The 25430-nt window shown below is 42.7% G+C and overlaps 1 protein-coding gene across 1 annotated transcript; it reads left to right on the forward strand.

Moving 5' to 3' along the window:
- The first annotated feature begins 971 nt into the window (after positions 1-971).
- On the forward strand, positions 972-25143 carry MARCHF11 (membrane associated ring-CH-type finger 11). Its single transcript, XM_084848146.1, has 4 exons — positions 972-1236; positions 8397-8552; positions 17180-17372; positions 24587-25143. Exons 1-4 carry the CDS (start codon positions 979-981, stop codon positions 24907-24909), a joined length of 930 nt encoding a protein of 309 aa, XP_084704272.1. The 5' UTR covers positions 972-978; the 3' UTR covers positions 24910-25143.
- Positions 25144-25430: the final 287 nt, after the last annotated feature.

Raw genomic sequence — 25430 nt, forward strand, 5'->3', positions numbered from 1 at the left:
GCAGCTGATATGCCTGCAGTGAAAAGACGAATACACTGAGCAGCATGGCAGCCATGCTGTTCCCAGCCACATTATTAAAGTGAAATAGCTTGTGCTCCTGCTGTGGAAGAGTACAAGGGGAGACCCAGACTGGAGTTTCTCCCACATCACAACTCATGGAGACTTCGTAACAAAACCCAAGAATTTTGAGGCTCCGAGATAATGGTTGCCAAACGCATCACTTTGCGAAATGGGTGTGTGAGTGAGGCAAGTTCCAGCGGCTGAGGTGCTGAGTCGGAAAGGGACTGTGTGAGGGGTTTGGCGAGTGTCAGAGGCGGGGAGCAGGTGCGTGAAGTCACCGCAGCTTTGAGGAACGGAGGGCGAAATAGTTTGGCGCCAGGGGAGGATATCGGGGTGCGTATGTAAGCGTGTGTGTGTGAGAGAGAGAGAAAGAAAGAAAGACAAGTCGTCACACAGCGTGACCACACGGTGGACTTCGAAGGGGACGGATGATATTTCGCCCTTTGCGAGGAGGGGATATATAACGAAGGCAGAACGGATGGATGAGGGAGACTCAGCCGCTGGGGAGGGGCGCAGAGCGGCGGTTGGTGCGCATGTGAAGGCGGGGGGTGCGTGAGAGGGCGCGTGCCGCTCGCAGCTGGCGGGGACTCCCTCGCGCCGTCCCTTCGCCCTCTCTCTAACGGTAACGGTCTCTAACGGTTTCTCCCCGCCGCGTTCTGAGGCGGCCGCTGGCGTCAGAAGCGGGGGGTCGCGCGCCAGCACCAAGCCGGGCGGGGGTGCGGGGCGGGGGAGGAGGCTGACACGCGGTGACCGCTTCGCTTGCCCTCGTCAGCCAGTCAGACGGGCGGCTCGCGCTCGTCTCCTCTCTTTCTTGGCCCCCCGCCCGTTCCGCAAAGCGGGAGGCGGCGGCGGAGGCGGCGGCGACCCGGGCGGGTGAAGGGCAGGTTGCGACGGGCCGGGGCGCCGCTGTCGTCCCCCATGAGCGGTGGCGGCGGGACCGGCGGCGGGGAGCCTCCGCGAGGCCCCGCCCCGCCCTCGGAGCCGCCGCTTGGGGCGGCCGCTGGGAAAGCCACAGGGGTCCCGTCCGGGCCGGGCCCCAGTGGTCGCGCCGCGGAGGGCGGCGCAGGGAAGGGCGAGAAGCCCGAGACCCGCTCGGTGTGTAGCAACAGCAGCGGGGAAGCCGGCGGGGTCGGTGCCGGCCCCATCTGCAAGATCTGCTTCCAGGGCGCCGAGCAGGTGAGCGTTGTGGGTGGACACGGGCGCGGAGAGAGCGGGGAGGTTTCCCCGGGCTAAGGGCGGGCAGGCGGGCAGGCTTGGACCCTCCCCCCGGTCGGAAATGATAGGCACAGCTGGGACAGCCGACGAGAAAACACGTTCCCCTCGCCCCCGTCTGGACGCCAGGTTAAGAGCCATAAAATGACTTTCAGGGTGGGGAGGGGGAGCAGAAAGGGAGGACGCACACACGTGCCGCCCCTCCTCCCTGTGATGTAGAATATAATGCTCAAACACGGAGGAGGAGGGCGAAACATCCCAGCCACAGCCACCCAGGGCGGCCATCAGCACCACGGACAGCGCCAGTAGCCGCAGGGAAAGCTCTGGAGAAAAGAGGAAGCGAGGGATCCTGCATTTCGCAGCTGGGTTGGATCATTCTCATGATCATATTGGGGGGGGGGGAGGTTCCTTGACTTGACATGCCACCTGCTATGACTAGGAAGTGGGATGTTGGTGGCGGTCATTAATACTCCTCCTAGACTCAGTGGGAGCAAGTAAGGACAAGTGTCTTGTCACAACTCTCAATTAGTGTGCTCTGGTGTTATACTGACAAGATATGCATTGGCTTACAGATATGTCTGTCGGTCAAACTAGCAATTATAATTAGCCTTTCATCATTTTCAGGCCTGAAACTGCAGGCCCTAGGGAACGCTGACACTAAAGAATAACTATCAGCAGAGATAACATGTAGTGTGTTTAAAGATAACATAAAAAGAGAACTGTTGGTATTTGAGCCCAGTATATATCGTAAAACAACCCAATTCTATGTGCTTAATACTGTGATTGACAGACACACATATGCGCATACATGTGTGCACGCACATTTATTTTATGTCCTATGGTAACTTTTACTGTGGGAGTATTGAAGTGGATAAGGGTTAGGTCTTCAAACAGTAGGGCAGGCCAACCTGGAGAGGTCCAAGACACATGGAGGGTGGCATGACTTACCTGACCCTATAGATGAGCAAGCAGCAGTAAACCCTCATCTGCCATCAAGGATAGCCCCAGCCAGCCTCATTCTTTGCTCCTTCCCAAGCTAGTCTTGCGAGAGGGGTGAATGTGTATTACTGGAGCCAGGCAAGAGAGTGAGATGTCTTTCTGCTCAACTTCACCTACCAAACGTGGTTGGTATTTAGTTGCAAGTGGTCACAAAAAGTTTAAAAGGAAAGATGCAAGTTCAAAACTCTTCAGAAACAAGAGGGAGGACATCATTTATTGGGTCAGCTACTTGGGGCATTAAAAGTGTCTAATATCTAGCTAATTAATCTACTGAGTAAAACAATTTGTTGTGTAAAACTGGAAGCATTTGTATAAGTCGCTAGTTGGTTTCTGTATGTAGCTGAACATTAACGATCTTTCCATTCTGCCTGGTGACTTGCAGAGTTCTAGTGCAATCCCATATGTGTCTACCCAGGAGTTATACCCATTGAGTTCAGTGGGGCTTAGTCCTTGAAGGCTGCTATCCTGTATCTAATTCAACACTGTATTCTAAGACAGGATGACATATACTTAAAGCATTTTCAACTGGTAACTGTCCAATCTTTCCTGAAAATTTTCAAGGAAGGCAATTCTAGAATCTCCCATGTAAACCTATTGGGTGTCTACTGCTCTTCCAATCAGGACATGCAGCAATTGCCCCCCCAACATCTGGCAACATATTGCCTTCCCCATCATGTCTTTTTTTTTTTTTTTGATAGGATGAACTTATCCATTTCCTCCAGTCTTCCCTGAACATTTTACCATTCTTGCATGTATTGAATAGAACAGCACTATTCTTGTGTATATTCAGTAGAACAGTACTATTACTTCTCTAAAACCAATGGCATTAATTTTTGTCACAACACAAGAGTATTGACACACTTTGTTCAATTTGTTATTCTCAGTAACCCTAAATAATTCTTAGAAATCTTAAATTGCTAGCTAATTATCCCCCAAACACATATATTTCTTTCTTCATTCCTCCATGCAATAGTTTACAATTGTCCCTTCTATCTCCCCATCTCTCAGAGCAGTGCTTATGGGAATTTGCTTGCTCTGGAGAAAGGGACTGAAGGTGATCTTTGTGATTCCTCCTTCCCCTTCAGCCCCCTGTACTTCCTGAGAAGATGCTCAGGAGGGCCAGGGGACCCTCTAGAGTAGCGTGAGAGGTGATGCAAGTGGCTTAAAGAGGAAGGAGGGATCACTGTATCCCAGTGCCTTCCATGAATGGAAGGAGCCCTTCCATTCACAGGATGACCAATCTGGATCCAACCTATTAAGTTGGAGTTTCTAACTACTCCTGTAAAGGTTTTCTGGTGCATTAGTTCTGTATCATCTACAATTTAATATCTGCCATCCCTCTTTCTCAAAGTCATTAATAAAGAGTCAGATCCCTCCTGAAAACCACTGAAGGCCTCCTTTGAATCTGATGTTGAGCTACATTACTACTCTTTGAGTGTGTTTTTAAAAAACTCATCGTATAGCATTCTTACAATATTTTCAAGTCCATAGTTCTTAAATAATTTTTACAAGCATGTCACAAGTCTAGGTGAAAACTTGCTGAATTCTGTACCACCTCGTACCTCTTTGTCTACAGAGCATTATCTCCTTCAACCAAGAAGTAAGCTGGGTTGGTCTGGCATGACCTTTTAATAAAGATATGCTGTTAGTAATCACTCATTATGCCTCTAAGTAAAATTAAGGGTGCAATCCTATGCATGTTTAGATGGAAAAAGTCCTACAACTCCCAGCATTCCCCTGCCAGTAAGGCTGGCTGGAGAATGCTGGGAGTTGTAGGATTATTATTATTATTTACATTTCTTTACTGCCCAATAGCCAAAGCTCTCTGGGCAGTTTACAAAGATTAAAAACAATAACAATACAGTATACAGAGGTTAAAAGCTATTTACATAAAACACACATGAACAGACAATATACACAAGACAACATATATCTAAAACAACTTCAAGCAAGCAATCTCAAGCAATCAACCATAACCATAAGACAATCCAGTATCGATGAAAACTCATCACATGCTGCCAAATGCCTAGGAGAAGAGAAAGGTCTTAACTTGGTGCCAAAAAATAACAATTTTGGTGCCAGGAGGGCCTCATCAGGGAAATCATTCCATAATTGGGGGGGGGGCACCACCGAGAAGGCCCTCTCCCTTGTTGCTGTCTTCTAAGCTTCCCTCTTTTTCTGTCTAAACCTGCATAGGATTGCACCTCAAGAGTACTATCCGTCTAAATTAAGCATCTTTAAGTTTCAGGGTTGGATCCAGACTTAGTCATACTTAGAGTAGACCATTTAAATAAAGGGACAAGTTAGTCATGGATCCAAGCTACAGTGATCTCAGTGAGAGAGAGAAGCACCTCTTTCTTTCACTGGAATGGAAATTAGAAGTGTTTAACTTTAGCTAGGATGTGCCCTGATCATTTTATTATTTGCTGTAATATCTTTTCAGGTATAAAAGTCAGGCTTACAGGTTTGCAATTCCTTATTTTCCTTTTCTGGTCTTTTTTATCTAGTATATCGAAGAGTAGTCCTTACAAACAAGTTTGTGGATTAATCAGAGTATCATGTTACCCTCAATCCACAACTTGGGCGGTGACTCCCATTCTGATTGCTGCTTGTGATGCCACAACAGTTCTAAGTCCTTGCAATAGGCAGTACCTCTTCTAAGAAGTTCTTCACTTTCTGTTGCATTTCCTCACTGGATGCTGATCAGAGTGAAGCCTGCAAACACGCTACCTTTTCATGCAGCTTTATGATTCTGAGACTTCCTTGTTTTTATTAATGAAATTAATCTCTTTCTTTGTAAAGACCTAAGCAAAACCCATATTAAATAAATCAGACTGCTTTTTAACCAGCCTGTACCTCTTTCCAAGTGGAGCAATTTATTTTTTTATTTCAAACATTTCTATCCCGTCCTATATCATTAACATCTCAGGGTGGTGTACAGATAAAATCAATTTAAAAAGTATAAAACAATAAATTATTTAAACACCTAAAAACATATTAAACTATTAAACAAGCTAAAACCAGTTAAAATCTAAAACAATAAAACAGTTAAAACAATGTGCTAGGGAATGCATTTAGATCTCAAAGGCTTTGGTAAGAAGCCATATTTTACTTGGCGCCGAAACAAGACCAATGTCTGTGCCAATTGGGCCTCAAAGGGGAGGGCATTCCACAACTAGGGTGCCACAGCAGAGAAGGCCCTCTCCCATGTCCCACCATAGTGTGTGTCTCCTACTGGTGGGATGCAGAGGAGGGCCCCTCCAACAGATCTCAGTTCCCGGGCAGGCATATATAGGGAGATGCGCTCCATCAAATATTGAGGTCCCAAGACGCTTAGGGTTTTAAATATCACCAAAACCTTGAATTCCGTCCCGAAGTGTATTGGCGGCCAGCACGATTCCTTTAAAACTGGTGTTATATGGTTTTTATGAGGTGTTCCGGTCAGCAGTCTAGCTGCTGCATTTTGCACTAGCTGCAACTTCTGAGTTGTCTTCAAGGGCAGCCCCACATAAAGTGCATTGCAGTAGTCTAATTGGGAAGTTACCAGCGCATGTACTACTGTGGCTAGGTTATCCCTGTCCAGGAAAGGCCGTACCTGGCAGATCAGCTGAAGCTGCCCAAGTACTCCAGGCCACGGAGTCCACCTGGGGCTCCGGTGACAGGGATGGATCTAGGAGTACTCCCAAGCTATGAACCTGCTCCTTCAGGGGAAGTGCAGCCCTGTCCAGGATAGGTCACTTACCCAATTCCTGGACTCAGGAACCACCAGTCCATAGAGCTTCCATCTGAGAAGATGTCTGGCATAGCATAAAAGAGTTTGTTCCCTTGTTCTAGGGAAGATCTACATATGGAAGCCCACCCCTGCTGAGACTGAAAACAACTTTATTCAGACACGCTTGTAAGCTGCAGTGGAGACCTAAATAGTGGAAAGACAGTCTATAAATCTGTTACATAAATATATAATACTTCTATGCTCTCTCTCTCTCTTCTTTCATTTTGATCTCACACTTTGTTGTTTCATGCTCAAAATTTCAATAACCTCGTCTCTCTTTATTAGATTCACACCTGGGCCACTTTTTGTTTCTTCAAGCTTATCAGACAGAACATTGCTTTCACTGCCATTTTTTATACAGTTAATCTTCTTTGTGTACTTCATTCCTAAAGAATACATTACTTACCTTCTGTTTGTGTAATACACTCTTCCATGCTTGATCCTCCTATCATCACCTAAATATACTCATAAATACAGCATGCATCCTAACCCCAAATTGAATGTTCTTTTCTAACATACAGAGCTATACAACGCCCTCATGTTTCCCCTTGTTTAGCCTACCAAATAAGCTGTAATTCTTAATACTGTCATTACATAATACTGTACATATGATACATAATACATAATACAGTATTACTTAATACTGTCTCAGAACTGTCTCATCAGGTCACAATTTCCTGTGCTTGATACCTTGTTGTTCATCATGCTAAGTTTACACACCCAAAGTTTCTATCAATGGAAACAGATTGCAGATAGAAATTGAGCTGCTTCTGAGACTTCTGCAGTGAATGTCAAATGCCTTTTGTTTCTCCAGAGTACACTGAAGAGATATATCAGGCGGTGTATTGGTGATAGTGATCTATTGCAGATGGTTGTGTATCTGAATTTGTGTGTTAAAGATGTTTGGACAATATAGCAGAGTTTCCCTATAGACTGCAAGTGGATGCTGTCTGACAAAATGTTTAAGATGGTTGCCCTAGTGTAATGCTCTACAGCATATGTACAGGCCCTGGAATTCTGTGTTAAAACATTGCAGAGTATGTAAATGTATGTATATATGTATGTATTTAGAATATTTATATCCCACCTTTCAATCAAATGTTCCTCAAGGCAGCTTATAATAGATTATAATAATACATACACATGCAGACACATATACATAAACCCACACAATCCAGAAGCCTTTAGTCCCCTGAAGGATGGGGCAACAATATCCTGCCCTTCAGCTTTGCAGTCCCAGGGCAACTGGCAGTTAGAGCTGAGTGTTCTTTCTGGCAGGGAGGGAGAAAGCAAACTCCTTGCAGCTCCTCCTCCTTAGGCTGATGGATCTGACCAAGTCCCCTTGCCATGATGTTCATCCTAAAAGGCAGGAGGTACAACCTTCCGGTGGCACTTGGGATGTGATTATGTAAATTAGCCTGGAAAACTGTTTTTTTTACATGTACAGTTGTACAATTTGTTTTAACTCCCAGAATTTGGGATTTTAGGTTCAATTTTTTTATGAGCAGATGGGGAAGAAGTTTTATAACCCTTGGAAAGGAGTTGGAGAGGGGACCACTTCTGTAAGAGAAGGGAGGCATGGGCTTGGGGCCAAGGAATGGGGCTGATGAACAACTAAATGACCAAGTCTCTCTCAAGTATAGCCCACTGTGTTCAATGGGGCTTGCTTCTGAGTAAGTATGTTAGGGATTACAGCCTCAATAAGAGTTGAAATCTGTATTCAGATGTACCTACATATTCTCAGGTTTTCTTATAAAAAAATGCATCTTGGAAATTTGCATAATTTTAAGTCAACATTTAGATTCCTGGGGTCTGATTAAGTTGCTGGATATGTTGTTAGATGCCATATTCACCATAATGTTCATGGTCATGCTGATTTCAAAGCCTATTAAATGTATTACAGGTGTTGGTAGTGTACTGTCATGACAGGTGATTAATATGCCATTTGGGTTAATGCAACCTTACATTATAGCTCTAAAATGATTGAGTTGTACTATATAAAACTCTTTGAAATATGAAGGTCACTTGGATTGCACACATTTTTTATTAGTATAGAAGTAAGAATGACTGCAGAGCAAAAATTATTACAAATGCAATACAAATAGTATCACGCTTTGCCCCGAGAGGTAGTTTGTGTATGGATACTTATATTTATAAAGATTTTTATAAGATTGGGATGGGAAAAATAAATAGAATAATATTTCTGGAATAAACATATGGGGATTTATTCCAGCCAAAATTAAGATTTTTTTCGAATGCTGGAAAACTGATTTTAAGACAAGGACCAGAGAAGTATAATATTATATTTATGCACACACCAATTTGACATTTAACTCTTAGTCATTTTTTCTAGGGCGAATTGTTAAATCCTTGTCGATGTGATGGGTCAGTACGGTATACACATCAACTTTGCCTATTGAAGTGGATTAGTGAAAGAGGGTCCTGGACTTGTGAACTCTGCTGTTACAGATACCATGTTATAGCAATTAAAATGAAAAGGCCTTGCCAGGTAATGTTTTAAAATTCCAGTAATCTTATAGACTATGTTTGTATGATTTTACTCAAATGATTTTAATATAGTATTTTCTTAGTTTATTCTTCACGGTGTGAACGGATCTGCTTTTTATAGTGAGTCTACACGTCTGGATACAACTCAAAGCAATTGTTGAGACACTGGGCCTGTTCTCACATTATGACAACTCACCATGGCTTAATTTACGTGCAGGGGCTGTTGTGTTGTGTCATGGGCACCCAGCTTTCCATGGCTTGTCATGTCATCCAAACCCAGGCAGCAGGGGTTCGACAACTCTCAAATAACCTGAAAAGAAGCCATGGGTTATTTGAGGGTTGTTTAAATCTTAAACAACTCCTGCCACCTGAGTTCACATGACATGTAAAAATGATGCCTGCAGACACCCAGCACGATGCAACAGCCCCGGTGGGTAAATTAAGCCATGGTGGGCTGTCGTGTCATGTGAACCAGGTCATATGGTTTCTTGTATGAAATGAATGGTTTGTTTTACTGTTCAAGTCCTGCCCTGAACATATTTACTTGGTAGTAAATCTTACAGGTTTTAATGGATTCACTTCCAAGTAGGTGTGCTTAGGATCACAGTTTTAGTGTATGATGAGTCTTCAGATACATGTAGACATCTCTTTGAGATGAGAAATAATGTTGGTTTTCTTTTATAATCATATTATTACACCTGACAAATGAAACAAATTTACCAGAATGTCCATTTAAAGATGCTACAAGTAGAGGAAGTGAATGAGATGACTATGTTTGTTAAGAAACAGGTGCACTTGTAGATGTTTTATCAATTATGCCACTATATGACTATCTGTTGCCTCCCCACAACTAGATGTGCTATATATTTTGCATTAAATGTGGGCCTGAATTAGAGAAGATTATTTGCAACTCATGCTGAATGTATTGTACAAAATTTTGGCAATGACAGTGCAGAAAACAAATTTTGGCATTAGCACAGAGTTGGACTAGAATAAAAGTATACTTTTTAATATCTATTTTTACATTCTCTAGCATTCTGATCTTGAATCTGGGAGTTCTACTAATCCCTATAAAGGGATTTGTTTCCTTTAACATGTTTTTGTCTGTGGTGAACAGTTGTATCTTAACTTGACCTGGCAGCCCATATGTTGTGGCATTACTCTTTTAAATGAAATTAAATGAAGTGGAAAAGAAACAAAGTTGCCTGGGGTACTCCACGTGTACCCCAGGAAGGACCCTACAGCTTAATTACCCCAGCAGCCCCTACAGTTCTTGATAGGAAAAACAATGAAAAATTGCTGGATACAGTCTAGGTTGTTCTCTGTCAGCATTTGTTCTGACTCATTGTTGCTCTGGCTTTTAGACTCATGCAGCATTTTCTTGCCATATAGGATGAAGTGCAGCTACTCTGTAAGGCATGCATGCAGAAATCCCGCCCTTTAGGAGTCCCAGTCTGGCCTTTAAGGGTTACCCAGAAGGCCACACACCCTTCCTTGGCCCCACCCCTTTCCCCCAAACCACTGATTTTATGGTTTTCTGTTTTTTTGTAATATTTTTACCCATTCTAAAAGGTGGAAATGCCCCTTCTAAGGCTTAGTTGCTGGCAGTAAGAGCTTTAAGATCCAGTATGCTGGTATTTGAGGTTGCTCCACCCCTGTTGCTCCACCCCTGCCCAACACTGGAATGTGGCCCCCAAGAGCTTATCTAAGATGGAATTTGGCACTTGGGCTAAAAGAGGTTCTGCACCCCTGCTGTAAGGTCATGCAAGGGGCTTGTCTACCTGCCAGTGGGCTTGCAGGCGTGTTGCTATTGGGTGTGTGTGCATGTGTGTGTGTGTGTGCGCTGGAGGGCACCTTGCCTAGTAGCTATTCAAACCTGCCAGCAAATCTCCCAGTCCCCCATTACTTAGTGAAGTCTCTAAGATAAATGGAGTTTCATTGATGTGGGCAGAGTAGGACATACAATTTTTTTGTCCATAAAATTTGTAATATCTGTTCATTCAGTAACCAAAATCTTTTAGTCTTCCTTCCATTGCACCCAAATACACAAAGAGATTGGCAGTTAAAATTTATAAGACCTTTATCCCTACACATCCCAACTCCCTTCTGTATGAAGTTATCAAAACACTTACTTCTACAACACCAGTACCAAAACATATATTTCCCCGTGCCAGATACATTACAATCTGTTAGCATACATTTTCCTCTACCAAATGTTTTGCCATTGTTAATTAATCTAATTTTGTTTTAATTCCAGTCAAAATATGAGACAGGCAGTTAGATTGTACCATGCCCCATTCAAATGAGAAAATATTTACTCTTACCCAAATGCATTCCCTTGGTGAACCATGACTCTTTGTCCTGAGACCAATAGCGATTCTGCTATTTGGCACAGGATCTCTAGGCAATTTCAATTAAGATCACATAAAAGTCCCAATAAAACTGTCCCTCAGTGAATGGTTCTTTGCCAAGGTTCTACTGTGAATTGCTGACATCTTGGCATGTCCAGCTCACAGACCCATCTTCTGTCAATTCTGAAAAAGATGCCTCTTTCTTCCTCTTCGTGAGACTTGTGCCCTGGTTGCCGATTTGTACTCTGATTCAAACTGCTGATCTAACATCTTGAAAAAAGTATTTATCTGGGGATATAGACCAACCAGGGCTGGTCCACTCTGGCTGGCTGGCATTCCTCTTTTTTTCTCCACCCTTCCAATTGGTTATACCTGATTTGTACCTGATGCAGATAGGCTTCCTGCCTGTTTCGTTTCTAAAATGCACAGATTCTCTGGATTTACTTCACTGTAAGGGCTGCTTCTGGATTACACCACTATAGCAACCTTTCCACATGGAGTAAAAAAGACGAGAGGATATAACACAATGGTGCACAACCTGCAGCCCTCCAAGGCCGTAAGTGTGCCTCCCTGACCACCCACTGCCACTAAATTTCCCCCCACCCAGATTTCCTCATACAGATTTCCCCACCACTGCTATTAACAAGGTGTGTGTGTATGTATGTGTACACATACCTGTGTCTATATGTGCACATGCATGTGTATATATATATATATGTGTGTGTGTGTGTGTGCATGCAGTCCACAGGGCCAAAAGGTTGTGCACCCCATCTATAATGGTATTTTCCTGACCCTTGGGTTCGGGGTATAGCTGTTCCCGTTCTGAGCCACTTGTTTCCAGTGCTGGCTGCTACTCAATCTTCTGTTCCTGTGCTTTCTTTTCCTAGATTTTTTCCTATTCTTGGAACTTTTCCTCCAGCTTTTCACTTCTGGCAGACTCCTGCATAGATTGTTTGTTTGTTTAGTAGTCCACTTTTTGACTAGACTCAATAAAGCAGCTCAAAACAGTTATAAAATACAATAGCAGCATTAAAAAACCACATACTCAAAACAAAACAAAACAAAACCACACTAGCAGGAGCAGGCATCAGACATCTGCTGTTGTCTTTATCTGCCTCCCACCCTTCTCTCTCCTGGATTCTTTCCAACATGGCAGTTGGGATTGGATTCAGATTTACTTATACTTCGATCCACTGAAATCAATGGGACGAGTTAGTTATGCCTAACTTGTCCCATTGAAATCAGTGGAACTGCTCTAAGTATGATAAGTCTGGATCCAACCCAATGTGGTGGAGGAGGGGACTACCAGCTGGAGCAGAGCAGGCAGATTCTCAGCTATGGAGTGACTGCAATACTCTACAGTCCAAGCCTGTCAGCTCCTCAGCTTCCTCGAGGACATCCAACTAGGTGCTCTGACATTGGATTTCAGGGTTAGCTATGATCCCTTGTAGCTGCTGATCACATGAGGCCTTTTCCACTTTGGGGCAGCCTCCAGACTCGCCCGCATTTTTATCTTTATTTATTAAAACATTTATATCCCACCTTTCTATCAGGGGCCCTCAAGTCAGCTTACAGTACAACATTTTAAAATAGTCACTTAAATTGTTAACAGTATAAAACAACCAAAAGAAAATGTATAGCAGTAGCAAATAAAATTAATCCAGGCCCAAAGCTTTCTTTAAAAGCCACTTTTTATCTGCTCATGGAAAGGCAAACAGTGAGGTAACCATACAGGCCTCCCTGGAGTCTAGGCACCACTTTATGTTCCTTATTAAACTGCTGCTGTGAAACCTCCATTTCCTCATTAAATAGCCAGTGTGAAGCCTCCATTCCTGCTGGGTCCCTCTGTTTTCAGGAGTGCTATTATTTACTGCCATCTTGGCTCACTCACCAGCTTACAGCTTCTCTTCAAGTAAACAATGATCCCATTCCCTATCAGCAGTGTTGTGTGTTTCCCACTTGGGGAGAGCACTTGAGATGTATGGTGTCTCTGTATATTTGGTTTATTTACAGACAGAAGTGCTGAGGTTGTCTCTCTATCTCTGTGTATGATGTGATAAAATCTCATGGGTGTTCATGAGTTTGAAGTCTGCAGTAACACCGTCAGTCATTAGGTGGCAGACTTCCCAAACCAGCACACAGTTTAGTAGCTGACAGTTTGAAGGTGGTGGTGGTGGTGGGAGTTATATGACTGCCCCTCCCCCTGCTGTGAGGCAGCCCCCCACTCAAGGGAATGTAGCAGACAGACCCTCCTCTCAGGGGGCTACAGGGGTGCACCATGGTGGGGGCTGTGCCTAGGGGTGCCAGCAAATGCGGCAGCGTCACTTAGGGCAGCCACAATGTGTCCAAGGCTGACCGCTGTGTAATTTTGCTTTAAGGCTTTGCAGTATCGAACTAAAGGCTATTCCAACCCATGCAAAGCTCGGTCTGTTCACTAGTTTTGAAGACAAAGTTTCAAATGGAACCCTTGGCTTAGCTTGAAGGAATAGACATACAGAGCATAGTGAAGCAAATAGATACTCCTACAACAGGCAAATCTGCCAAACCTGCATCCCAGATAGTCTCTGTACCCCAAGGTGTTTCATCTTCATCCAGCTCACAGCTCCATCCTCTCTATTTCTGTGTGTCTTTCTCTCTCCCAAATTCAAAGTGAAAACTGGCTCTAAACTGTTTTTCTGCCCTTATCTCTAGCTCTAATTGATGTTACATTCTGCAGGCTACAGCTGTCAAGGAACATATTATTTTGTCAAATTCCTGACCTTTTCCCCATAATGATAGACCCGTTTACCATAGTCAAGACAGCCCAAACTCATAACCACATCCTCATTCTCTAAAAGAAATAAAAAAGAGAAAATGTGGAGCTGTGTATCAGTTCCACTCTCAGACTGCAGTATGGAAGCATCCAGAATAACGGTCAGCTATCTAAGGAATAATGGCAAACTGCAAGAAGTGTGCTGACAGTCATTGGCTTACATAGAGCATAATTCTAAGTTATTATTGGTAGGGAAGCAAACAAAGTGATGACTGTTACATTTTAAGTACATTATTTTATATCCATTAATAAAACATTTCTTGACACGATTACACAAATGTAATTAGATTTATATCAGATTGTTCTACCAGGGGAACAATACTCATATAGTCTTTGAGGATGCCCTTCCCTCCAAGAGCAAAATCAATGCTGTCTGTTCTGATATCCTTGTCTGTCTGGGCCAAGTTTCTTCTGTGCCATGTATTTTCCCTATAGCAATGTGTCAAGAAGGGATTGCTTTTCTAATCTATTTTCCAGTCTCTTCCTTCCTGTTTCTTTTTTCTTTCAAATATTTTGTAAATTCCAACATTATTTTTAATAGTTGGGGTGGAGGGAGAGAATCTGGATTATTTGAGGATAATCCATAGTACCAAATACTGAAACTGGGCAGGGGCTGCTCATCCAATGAGAGAGGCTTGTTTCCTGGCCCATGTCCAGGCTCCCCACCCTGCTACTACATTATTATTAATGGAGAGTAACTAATTAACAATTCTGTAGAAACAACCCAATTATCCAGTACAGCATCTGAAGGCTCCCTATGAGAGCAGACCACTATCCCAATTTTGTCCCATTCCAGCAAACTGTTGTACAGTTATTGCTCCCACCCCATTTTCCCCAATGTGCGCAAATTTCCCTGAAGAAGTCAAAATCCCCAGTTATCCATTGTAGCACCTGAAGGCTCCCCCTGAGAGCATCCCCTCCCCAATTTTCACCCCATTCCAGCAAACTGTTGCAGAGTTATTGCTCCTACCCATTTTTTCCAATGTGCACAGATTTCCCTGAAGAAGCCAGAATCCCCAATTATCCAGTGCAGCATCTGAAGGCTCCCCCTGAGAGCATCCCCTCCCCAATTTTCACCCCATTCCAGCAAACTGTTGCAGAGTTATAGCTTCCACCCCCCTTTTGCCTTCTCTGGGCACTTTCTCCCTGCACGCAATGACAGGCTCCCTTGATCCCAAGACCTCGCCAGATTGCAACTGCTCTTATGCATTGATGAAGCAACTTTACACAACATCAGGGAAGCAATTTAACACACCATTGGGGAAGAGAAGTAACACAAACATCAGAGAAGTCCATAGTCACTGCGGCTAATTACTCCCACTGGTGAAAAGGAAGTGTAGGGCAATTCTGACGGCTGGAAAGAGAGTTCTAAGACCCAAAGAGTGTTGGAAAGACAGGTGAGTTACTTTAGTTACCTAGGTTACCGAGGGCAGGGCCAGGTGAAAGACATAGCCCTAGGAACACTCCAATCATACCGAATTTAAAGCAGCAGGATGGGCACACAGCAGCTGAACAGCAGGGGAGCCGAATTAAAGAAAAACAATGGAGTAAAAGTACTCTACAAAAATGTGGCTTCCCAACAGGTCAACTCCAGGGTGACTGCAGAGTGGCCATGACATCATGTGTCCTTAACAGCTTTAAGCAACAGCAGCATTGCAGAAAACCTCCCATGTAGATGGGCCTCTGATCATTAAAAGTGCAAAAGCTTCTCTGTGAGGTCCAATCAAGGGGCTACTCTATGTGTGCATTATTTTGTACATATAGAAATATTTCTGCTTTTGAAGAACCAGTAAAGCCTTGTATACAGGAGTTTCTGTGAAATTCTTGGTTGAGGTCACTATGTGTAAAGCTTTCTCCTCTGAAGGGGAACTTTTGACAGTGATATATATGACTTATTGAAGAGAAAGTTATTCACAGTTATAAATAAAAAATAAATATCCCACAATTTATTTCAGTGGTACGTTATATTTAAGGACTCCCACAATTGTGATCTTATGTAGTAGTATCAGTGTACAGATAAGAATAAAATATTAGTGTTATATATTATGCTCTATATTTTATATATTATATTTTTATATGTATGCATGTTTATATGCACATATTTTATACATTAGTGAAAAATCCTTTAAAATACAATTGAAATAACATATGAAATGTCCATATGGTTATGAACTTGAGATGCACTAGCCAGTGTGGTGATAAATGTGAGGAAATAACTCTGACCAAAATGTCTGTAATTTGGTAGCATCTCTCACAATTTTTCTTTTTAAAGTTTTACTAAATAGCTGGTTGACAAGCTTTTCCCCCTTTTCTTTCTGAACACAGTTGTCTTCCTGTACCAAAATAAAGTTACATTCTACAATTTAAACAAGAGCTTTTAGCCTACAACCCTATACCAATTTACCTAGGTCAAGGCCCATTAAACACAATGGCACTTACTTCTAAGTAGACATGTACAGGATTTACACTGTTAGGCTGCAGTCCTGTGCACACTTACCTGGGAGTAAATCCCATTAAATTCAGTGGGGCTTATATTTGAGCAAAATTTAGAATTGCACCGTAAAAGGTACAAAATTATTTTTCTACATGAGCACATGCTCACACCCAACCCACACTGTTTTGTGTAGCAGTATTTTCTGAACACCTTCTTTCCTTTAAATATCACACATTTTCTAGTATAGTCACACATCTTATGAAGAGCTATGACCCAGCTTAAGTAAAACACCTTTAAGTCTGGTTGATTTCCCTGGAGAGTTGAGCACATACCTAAGGCTGCCATTCTATGCAAGAGTGCAATTCGATGCACCCTTACTTGGCAGTAAGCTCTATTGAATTCAGTGGGATTTAGTTAGTTACTAACATCCATAGACTTGTGCTGCATATCTCTCCCATCAACACACATGCTTATAGAAAGTGCTTACCTTTGGCTATATTTTGCCCATGGTAATTACTTTCTCTTCAAGTATTCTTGTTCCACGCTATTCTGTGGTGTCTATTTTTCTTTTGAACCACTGCTTTCTTTGTTTCTGCAATTACTTGTTATATGAATGGCAAATGGCCAAATATTTTCGTTGCACTTATTCATAACTTAAGCATGTAAACCTGCAATAGCTGAATACTACAGAATTATACGGAAATATTTCTGAAATAATAAAATATTGGTCCCAATTCAGAAAAGTGTTCACAGTGATCCATGTTTGCACCAAGTATTTAAACTTTCATTTGAAAACAGCTGGTCATTTCTGTGTGATACTCCCAAGTTGTTATTTAACATTATTAATCAAGTTTAAGCAGATTTAGTGAGAGAGAGGGAGCGGGCTTTTGCTCAGGTATGAATGTGAAATGCCCTGCAGCATGCTTCTACAAATGTAAAGGGGATCTGTTAACATTTTCATGGGTGATCAAAAAGGACTTTGAATGCTTTTTGTAAACATTTTATCCCATATTACCTTTTCTTCCTTTTAGTGGCAAAGCATTACTGTAACTCTGGTTGAAAAAGTGCAGATGATTGCTGTAATTTTGGGATCACTGTTCTTATTAGCAAGTGTAACATGGCTTGTGTGGTCGGCCTTCAGTCCTTATGCAGTATGGCAAAGAAAAGACCTCCTTTTTCAAATCTGCTATGGAATGTATGGCTTTATGGATCTAGTGTGCATAGGTAAGCTTCAAAAATCAATCTATTCATCAATTTTGCTAAAGGTGGCAAGAGATCATTTGGGATTTGGCCCTTTGTCATGTTTGTGATATATGTATAGCTGCTGCTGCTGCCCTGTAATTCTTTATCTAAAGAAATGTGTATCAGCTTATTCAGAGGCAAGTAGAAACACAAAGCAGGGGTTCTCTGTTGTAGTCACAGCAAGCTTCCCGAGTTTAAAGCCTTTTAATAATCAATACATATAACAAAGATTAAAAAGTTGCCTGACGGCAGTCACTCTTATTCACAACCTGCCAGATCAAAGGGATTGAGAATGGTCACAGGATAAATGGAACTACAGTGGGCTTGAAAGTTGTGAAAAGCCCTAGTAGGCAACACACACAGTGGGGCACACAGTGTTCTGTATTTCATTGGGAGGGGTTAGGATGGAGCTACTTCTCCCCTGACAACTGTTCATCCCTTTCTAAGGAGGTATGATTCAATTTGAGAACCACTGTCACAAAGGAAAGGGAACCAAAGCAAGGCACAAGGGATGCACCTAAGAGGTAGGATAAGACAGAAATATAAACCTAAATATCTGAATGTTTGGAATATTCAGCAATCTTGAGTTCCTTCTCCCAGATCTCCCCCCTCTCTTTCTTTCTCATGTGGTGTCCTATTGTCATGCTTTCCTCCCATTTTTGTTTAGGTGCTAGCATATATTCCAGCTGTCCCTAATGACTAGAACCTGTTAACTTGTTTCTGTTTTCTAGTACCTGTTCTCTATGTTGTCTCTATTTTTGCCTTTTGAGATGTTAGCAATGTGTTGTTGTTTTTAATTATGTTAGTGTGAGTTGCTATAGTTATTGTAAGGCCTCAGTTCTCTCCCCGGCTTTCTAGATGTTAAGTGAGTACTGGGTGGATACATCTTGTCTCTAGCACACATACATGTAAATGTATGTGCATGAAAACTGAGGCGCCACATAGTACATGCCGCAGCCTGTCATTTCACATATTGTCAGGGCTCCATTTTAAAGGTTGCATGACAATTCAGTTTTTCCAACTTACCTTTAACCCCCCAAATAAACACCTTTTTAGCCTTGGTTTTTAAAATAGCTTTGTTGGGGTAGGCTATTGCAGAGTAAATGAATATAGCATACTATAGGCAGAATAATGGTGGGGAATGAAGGCTTCGGAAGTAAACTTTAGTATGAGAATAGCATGTCTCTACTTTCATTTATGAAATGTTGGAGGGCATGTGCTAGTGACAGTACAGATGGAGCAAACTCTCTCAGTCAAGATCAGAAATGGAAGACTGAGCTATTTATCTCAAAGCTAGAAAAATAGCCTGGTCTATTACAAGCCAATTCTGAGAAAAAACAGACCTTGTGGCCCCCTTCCACCCACCTGCTTACCTGGGTTTCTGCTGCAATGGCTATGGTGGATGAAGGAAGTTGTCTCTTACCCCTCTTCCTTCTAGCACCTAGCATGCTGCTACAGCTGTGAGCAAAGTGACAGAAGGGGGAGTGAAAAGAGAGACCTACCTACCTTCCTTCTTTTCTTCCTTGCTCCATTCTACTGCAGCTACTGCAAGAGCAAGAAAGATAAGGGATGAATGCAAGGAGTGTAGTCTTGAGTTTTCTGCCTCAGATTTTAATCTGAACCACAGAAGAACTTTCATGGCTGTATTACTGATCTTGTATGTGAGGTGAGCATTTTGAGCTACACATTTTCATATTTCTGAGCTGGGGAATATGGCATTTAGTGACAGAATCTGTGGGAATACAGAAAAAGGTGGCCTTTATGTTTTTAGAAACAAAATTTGGTGGAGGGGGAGTTGAAAAAGAGCACAAAATTTAGACAAAAAGATTGCAAAGTCACCTGCTAAAATATTATTCAAAAACGGCTAAATCTTTCAAAATTGTTGCATGTAAATATCATGAATAAATATTGGGCATGATTCCATCAAGATTAAATATTTTAAAATTGCATTTATTTCAATGGGAATGTTAAGCACATGCTTTAATCTTTTCTAATACTGTTAAAACATGCCATTCCTGGGCAAGGTGCTCAAATGTGTAATGGTGACCTAACTCCAAGTATTTCTAGATGATACTGATTAGTTACATCCTTTTCAGTTTGGCTTCCAATCTTGTTTGGGGATTGAGACAGCCTTGCTTGCCCTGCTGGGTGACCTACACTTGGAACTAGACAGAGGCAGCATGTCCTTTATGGCTGTTCTGAACCTCTCAGCAGCTTTCAGTGCCATTAACCATGGAATCTGGACTGCTTTGAAAGGATTGGGCCTGGGACACAATGTTTTGTGGTGGTCCTGGTGCCCTTCCTGGATATTGGATCTCAAGCAATGGTCCTGAGAGACTGCTGTTTTATCTCTTGGCTTTCAGCTTATGGGGTCCCACAAGATTCAGTCTTGTCTCTCATGCTACTTAACAGCTATATGTAACCACTGGAGGATGTTGTACAGATATTTGAAAACACCTAACTCTATCTGTCCTTTCCATCAGATTCCAAAGAGGCTGGTTTGAAATCAGTGGTGGACTGGTTGTGGGCAAACAAACTGTGGCTTATCTAGACAAGATGGAGGAGTTGTTGATTGGTTGAATAGCTCATATATGGTTATGTGTACAACTCATTTTGAATGGGATTGCACTCCCCTTAAGAATCTGGTTAGCCACCAGAGCCGGCTCCACCATTAGGCAGAGTGAAGCAGCTGCCTCAGGCAGCAGATGCTAAGGGGTGAGGAATGGTGATGAGGTGTTGGATGACAAAGTTGCGAGTGGACAGGGGGAGAAATGACGAGACAACACCAATCGATTTGGGATAAACAGGGCCACATTTATTGATAGATTACAATCTGCGAAGAAAGCACTGGCGGGCACACCACCAACAAGACCAACATGACAGGTGTAGAGTGAGGCATTCATTGTCTGTGGCGAGGCGTCCACCTTCGCCCACCAATCGGACATACCCAGTTCTGGGCTGGGAGACCTTCCCCTGTCACCCTACCTCGAGTCACAGAACCCAAGTGGGTGAGGAGGGTTGGCCTCAAAGGTAAACCGTATCTCCCAACTGGGGCCACAAAACCCAGAGCTGGAAGTTTCGGGCCTTACCAGTCACCTGAAATGGTGCCTACAAATGCTCACCTGTCCACTCCCCCAGCGGAGAGCCCGCCTGGAGCCGCTGATGCAGCTATGTGACCAGATGTTCATACCGTTGAGGGGATAAATTAATGTATGCAGCTCTATATTGGAACTGCAGTGTGAAGTAGGCAAAAAACCCCAAAGCCTGACCAATGCAGCTAGGAGCCAAAATTCCTACTTGGCCCCCAATAGGGCTTCCAGTAAAACCCACACTGCAGTAAGGGCGGGAGGGAGGGAGCTGGAATAGCTGGAATGAGGAGGAGGTGGGGCAGCGTGGCCTAAATAGTGGCTGGCTAGACTCACCCCTTGGTGACGCCAGGGGTGAAGGCCAATGGCCTTTGCCCTTGTCCTGTCCTTCCCCCACCCCCCGCAACAGCCCCCCCCCCCGCAGCCAGGCAAGCTGGGCGCGGGGTGAGGGCACTTGTGTGGGCCTCTCAGCCTGCCCTGTGCTTCCTAAATTAGGCTTCTGCCCTCACATTGGGCTGGCCCTGTTAGCCACTGTGGGAAACAGGATGCTGGACAAGATTGACTTTTGGTCTGATCCAGAAGGGTTCTTCTTATGTTATAACCAGGTTTGTAGTTTCGGAATGCTCTGGACCTAGCACTGCTCCCAGATACCCAAGGCTACCTTGGGCAGGAGTGCTTTATTTTAGTTTAGGCTGGTAGGCCAACCTAGAAAGCCCTTCTCTTTCCTAAAAAGATCTGATCTAGTCACTGTTACATATACCTCAGTAACATCCAGATTAGATTGCTGACTGTGGCTCAGATCATGAGCTTCCTATTGCAAAATTTCGGCTTAAATTGAAGAATGTAGGGAAAACCACTAAACCATTCAGGTATGACCTAAATCATATCCCTAATGAATACACAGTGGAGGTGAGGAATAGATTTCAGGGATTAGACCTGATAGACAGAATGCCTGAGGAACTATGGACGGAGGTCCGTAACATAGTTCAGGAGGCAGCAACTCAATCCATCCCAAGAAAAAGAAATGCAAGAAAGCAAAGTTGCTGTCTGATGAGGCTTTACAAGTAGCTGAGGAAAGAAGGGAAGCAAAAAGCAAGGGAGAAAGGGGAAGATATATCCAACTGAATGCAGAGTTCCAGAGAATAGCAAGGAGAGACAAGAAGGCCTTCTTAAATGAACAATGCAAAGAAATCAAAGAAAACAATAGAATGGGAAAGACTGGAGATCTCTTCAAGAAAATTGGCGATATCGAGGGAACGTTTTGTGCAAAGACAGGCATGATAAAGGACAAAGAAGGCAGGGAGCTAACAGAAGCAGATGAGATTAAGAAGAGGTGGAAAGAATACACAGAAGAACTATACAGGAAAGATTGAATGTCCCTGATAGCCATGATAGTGTGGTCACTAAACTTGAGCCGGACATCCTAGAGAGTGAAGTCAAGTGGGCCTTAGGAAGCATTAGTAACAACAAAGCTAGCGGAGCTGACAGTATTCCAGCTGAGCTATTTAAAATCCTAAAAGATGATGCTGTTAAAGTGCTGCACTCAATATGCCAACAAATTTGGAACACTCAGCGATGGTCACAAGACTGGAAAAGGTCAGTTTACATTCCAATTCCAAAGAAGGGCAATGCCAAAGAGTGTTCAAACCACCGTACAATTGCGCTCATTTCACATGCCAGCAAGGTTATGCTCAAAATCCTACAAGCTAGGCTTCAGCAATATGTGAACCGAGAAGTACCGGAAGTACAAGCTGGGTTTCGAAGAGGCAGAGGAACTACAGATCAAATGGCCAACATTCGCTGGATCATGGAGAAAGCAAGAGAATTCCAGAAAAATGTCTATTTCTGCTTCATTGACTACGCTAAAGCCTTTGATTGTGTGGATCACAACAAACTGTGGCAAATTCTTAAAGAGATGGGAGTACCAGACCACCTTACCTGTCTCCTGAGAAACCTGTACGAGGGTCAAGAAGCAACAGTAAGAACTGGACATGGAACAACTGATTGGTTCAAAATTGGGAAAGGAGTATGACAAGGCTGTATATCGTTGCCCTGCTTATTTAATTTATATGCAGAGTACATCATGAGAAACACCGGGTTGGATGAATCACAGGTCAGAATTAAGATTGCCAGGAGAATTATCAACAACCTCAGATACGCAGACGATACCACCCTAATGGCAGAAAGTGAAGAGGCTCTAAAGAGCCTCTTGTTGAGGGTGAAAGTGGAGAGTGCAAAAGCTGGTCTGAAACTCAACGTTAAAAAAACTAAAATCATGGCATCTGGCCCCATCACTTCATGGTATATAGAAGGGGAAGAAATGGAAGCAATGACAGATTTTATTTTCTTGGGCTCCAGGATCACCGCAGACGGTGACTGTAGCCATGAAATTACAAGACGCTTGCTCCTTGGGAGGAAAGCTATGGCAAACCTAGACAGCATAGTAAGAAGCAGAGACATCACCTTGCTGACAAAGGTCTGTACAATCAAAGCCATGGTTTTCCCAGTAGCAACGTATGGCTGTGAGAGCTGGACTATAAGGAAGGCTGAGCGCCGAAGAATTGATGCTTTCGAACTGTGGTGCTGGAGAAGACTCTTATGAGTCCCCTGGACTGCAAGGAGGTCAAATCAGTCCATCCTAAAGGAATTCAACCCTGACTGCTCATTGGAAGGACAGATACTGAAGCTGAAGCTCAAATATTTTGGCCACCTAATGCGAAGAGAAAACTCCCTGGAAAAGACCCTGATGCTGGGAAAGATTGAAGGCAAAAGGAGAAGGGGACGGCAGAGGATGAGATGGCTAGATAGCATCACCGATGCAATGACTATGGACTTGAGCACACTCCGGGAGAGAGCGGAGGACAGGAAGGCCTGGCGTGCTATGGTCCATGGGGTCACGAAGAGTCGGACACAATTGAATGACTGAACAACAACAACATGTTCTACATGGGGTTGTCTTTGAAGAATGTTCAGAACTTCAGCTGGTTTAAAATGTAGCTTCTAGCATACTAACTGGGAACCAGATAAGGAGCATATAATTCTGATATTATTTCATCTCCGTTGGTTTCCAGTTTATTTCCAAGCCCGATTCAAAGTGCTGTTTTTGATATTTAAAACCTCCTGCCATATGAATCTACCTGTTCACTCAGTTCATCATCTGAGGCCCTGCTTTATGTCCCTCCATTTTCTAGGGTGGTCACTTGAGTGGTTTTGGTTGTGGTATCCAGGCTCCACAGTGCTGTCCCAGAAGAAGCTCATTTGGTTCCACCATTGCCCAGTTTTTGTTGCACAATGAAAAACTTTTTAGAGGGTCCAGTGACAACCGAACATGCCTTTGTTTATATTGTCTGCTGATATCTCCGTTGCATTTTTAATGTGCTGCTTGATCATTTATTTGTGTAATATTCTTAATTTGCTTATATTTATATTGTTATTAGACACAATGATAGTCCTTGATGGACTGGAAGGTGTGATGTAAATATTTTAAATAATAAAAAATAAAATTAGTAGTACTTAAAGGTGCTTATTAATGACAAAGTTTTATCACCCTCAGGGTTGGTTCATACATTACTGTAGAGGTATGATTGGGTCCCACATTGCATTGATAACATCTGTATACAGTTTTGGACTACATGGACATTTGGTCTGATCCAGCAAGATCATTCTTAAGATAAAGTCGCTATTTTTCCAAAGTGCTTTTCAAAATAAATGCCATATTGAAATAACCCAAAATGAAAGAGGCAGAAATGGTGAATCCAGTAAAAAAAAATAAGCCAGATCCTGAGACAGAGTAATCACTCACTATAGCCCAAAGAAATGGGTCTGTTATCTGTTTGTATGAATTGCAGACATTATGTACTGACATATCTGTGATAATTAAGTTACGATGTCATCATTTTCTTTTGCTTGTTAACAGTGCTACCCATAAGCTATCTAAAGCAACATACCTGGATATACATCTGTTGGACCCAGTCACCTGTAATCCAGGTACATTGCTTAACTATGCTGTGGTTCAGGCTAGCAATTAAATCCTAATGGCACTTGCTTACAACAAAGTGTGCTTCATATAAAGAACTAAGGACTTGAATAATTTCTTTCCTTTAATTTCAGGGCTTATCATACATGAAGGTGCATCAGTTTGCAGAGTATTTAAGCGTTGGAGAGCTGTCAATCTACACTGGGATGTATTAAATTATGACAAAGCTACAGACATAGAAGAGAGCAACCGAGGAGAATCTTCAACAGCTAGGACTTTGTGGTTACCACTAAATGCATTTAGAAACAGAAGTTTAGTTCATCCAACACAGTTAACTTCACCAAGATTTCAATGTGGCTATGTTTTGTTACATCTCTTCAGTCGAATGAGACCTCAGGAGGATTCATCAGATGATAACAGCTCTGGAGAGGTTGTTATGAGAGTGACTTCAGTGTGAACATTATGGTCACTGTGCTACATGCACAAGGACAATGTGCCCTGAACTCTCTTACAGTATTCTGGAATGTTGTTGCAATGAATGGTGAAACTATAGCACATAAAAATATATAAACTTTTTTTAATTTATGCTTTTATATGATCAGTTAAATTGCAAATACATTTTCCTGAAAAAGGTCTCTTTCTTTTTATACCATGATTTATCACTTTTTATCTATTTGTACTTGACATTTATAAAAATATAATTTCACAATAGCTTTAATAATGTGGAGACAAATATTTTAAACTATCTGTATTTTTGATAGATTTAAGTGTATTTTCAAAGTTTGATGTCATCTATTATTTTCCAGACATAGTAAATGATCGGGCTGTGCACTGCTTCGGCCCGAGGTTGGGGGCTCTCTGAAGCGCTCAGTGCGCTTCGGAGCTTCAGCACCCTCGGCCCAGCTGTGCCAGTGCCTCCAGGTCCTTACCTGAGCTGCCCACCTCCTCCGCCACCACCTCTGCCACCGCCTCCACCTC

Source organism: Heloderma suspectum, chromosome 4 (assembly GCF_057233095.1).
Source record: "Heloderma suspectum isolate Gila_16-S chromosome 4, 16-S_ref, whole genome shotgun sequence".
Taxonomy (NCBI): Eukaryota; Metazoa; Chordata; class Lepidosauria; order Squamata; family Helodermatidae; genus Heloderma; species Heloderma suspectum.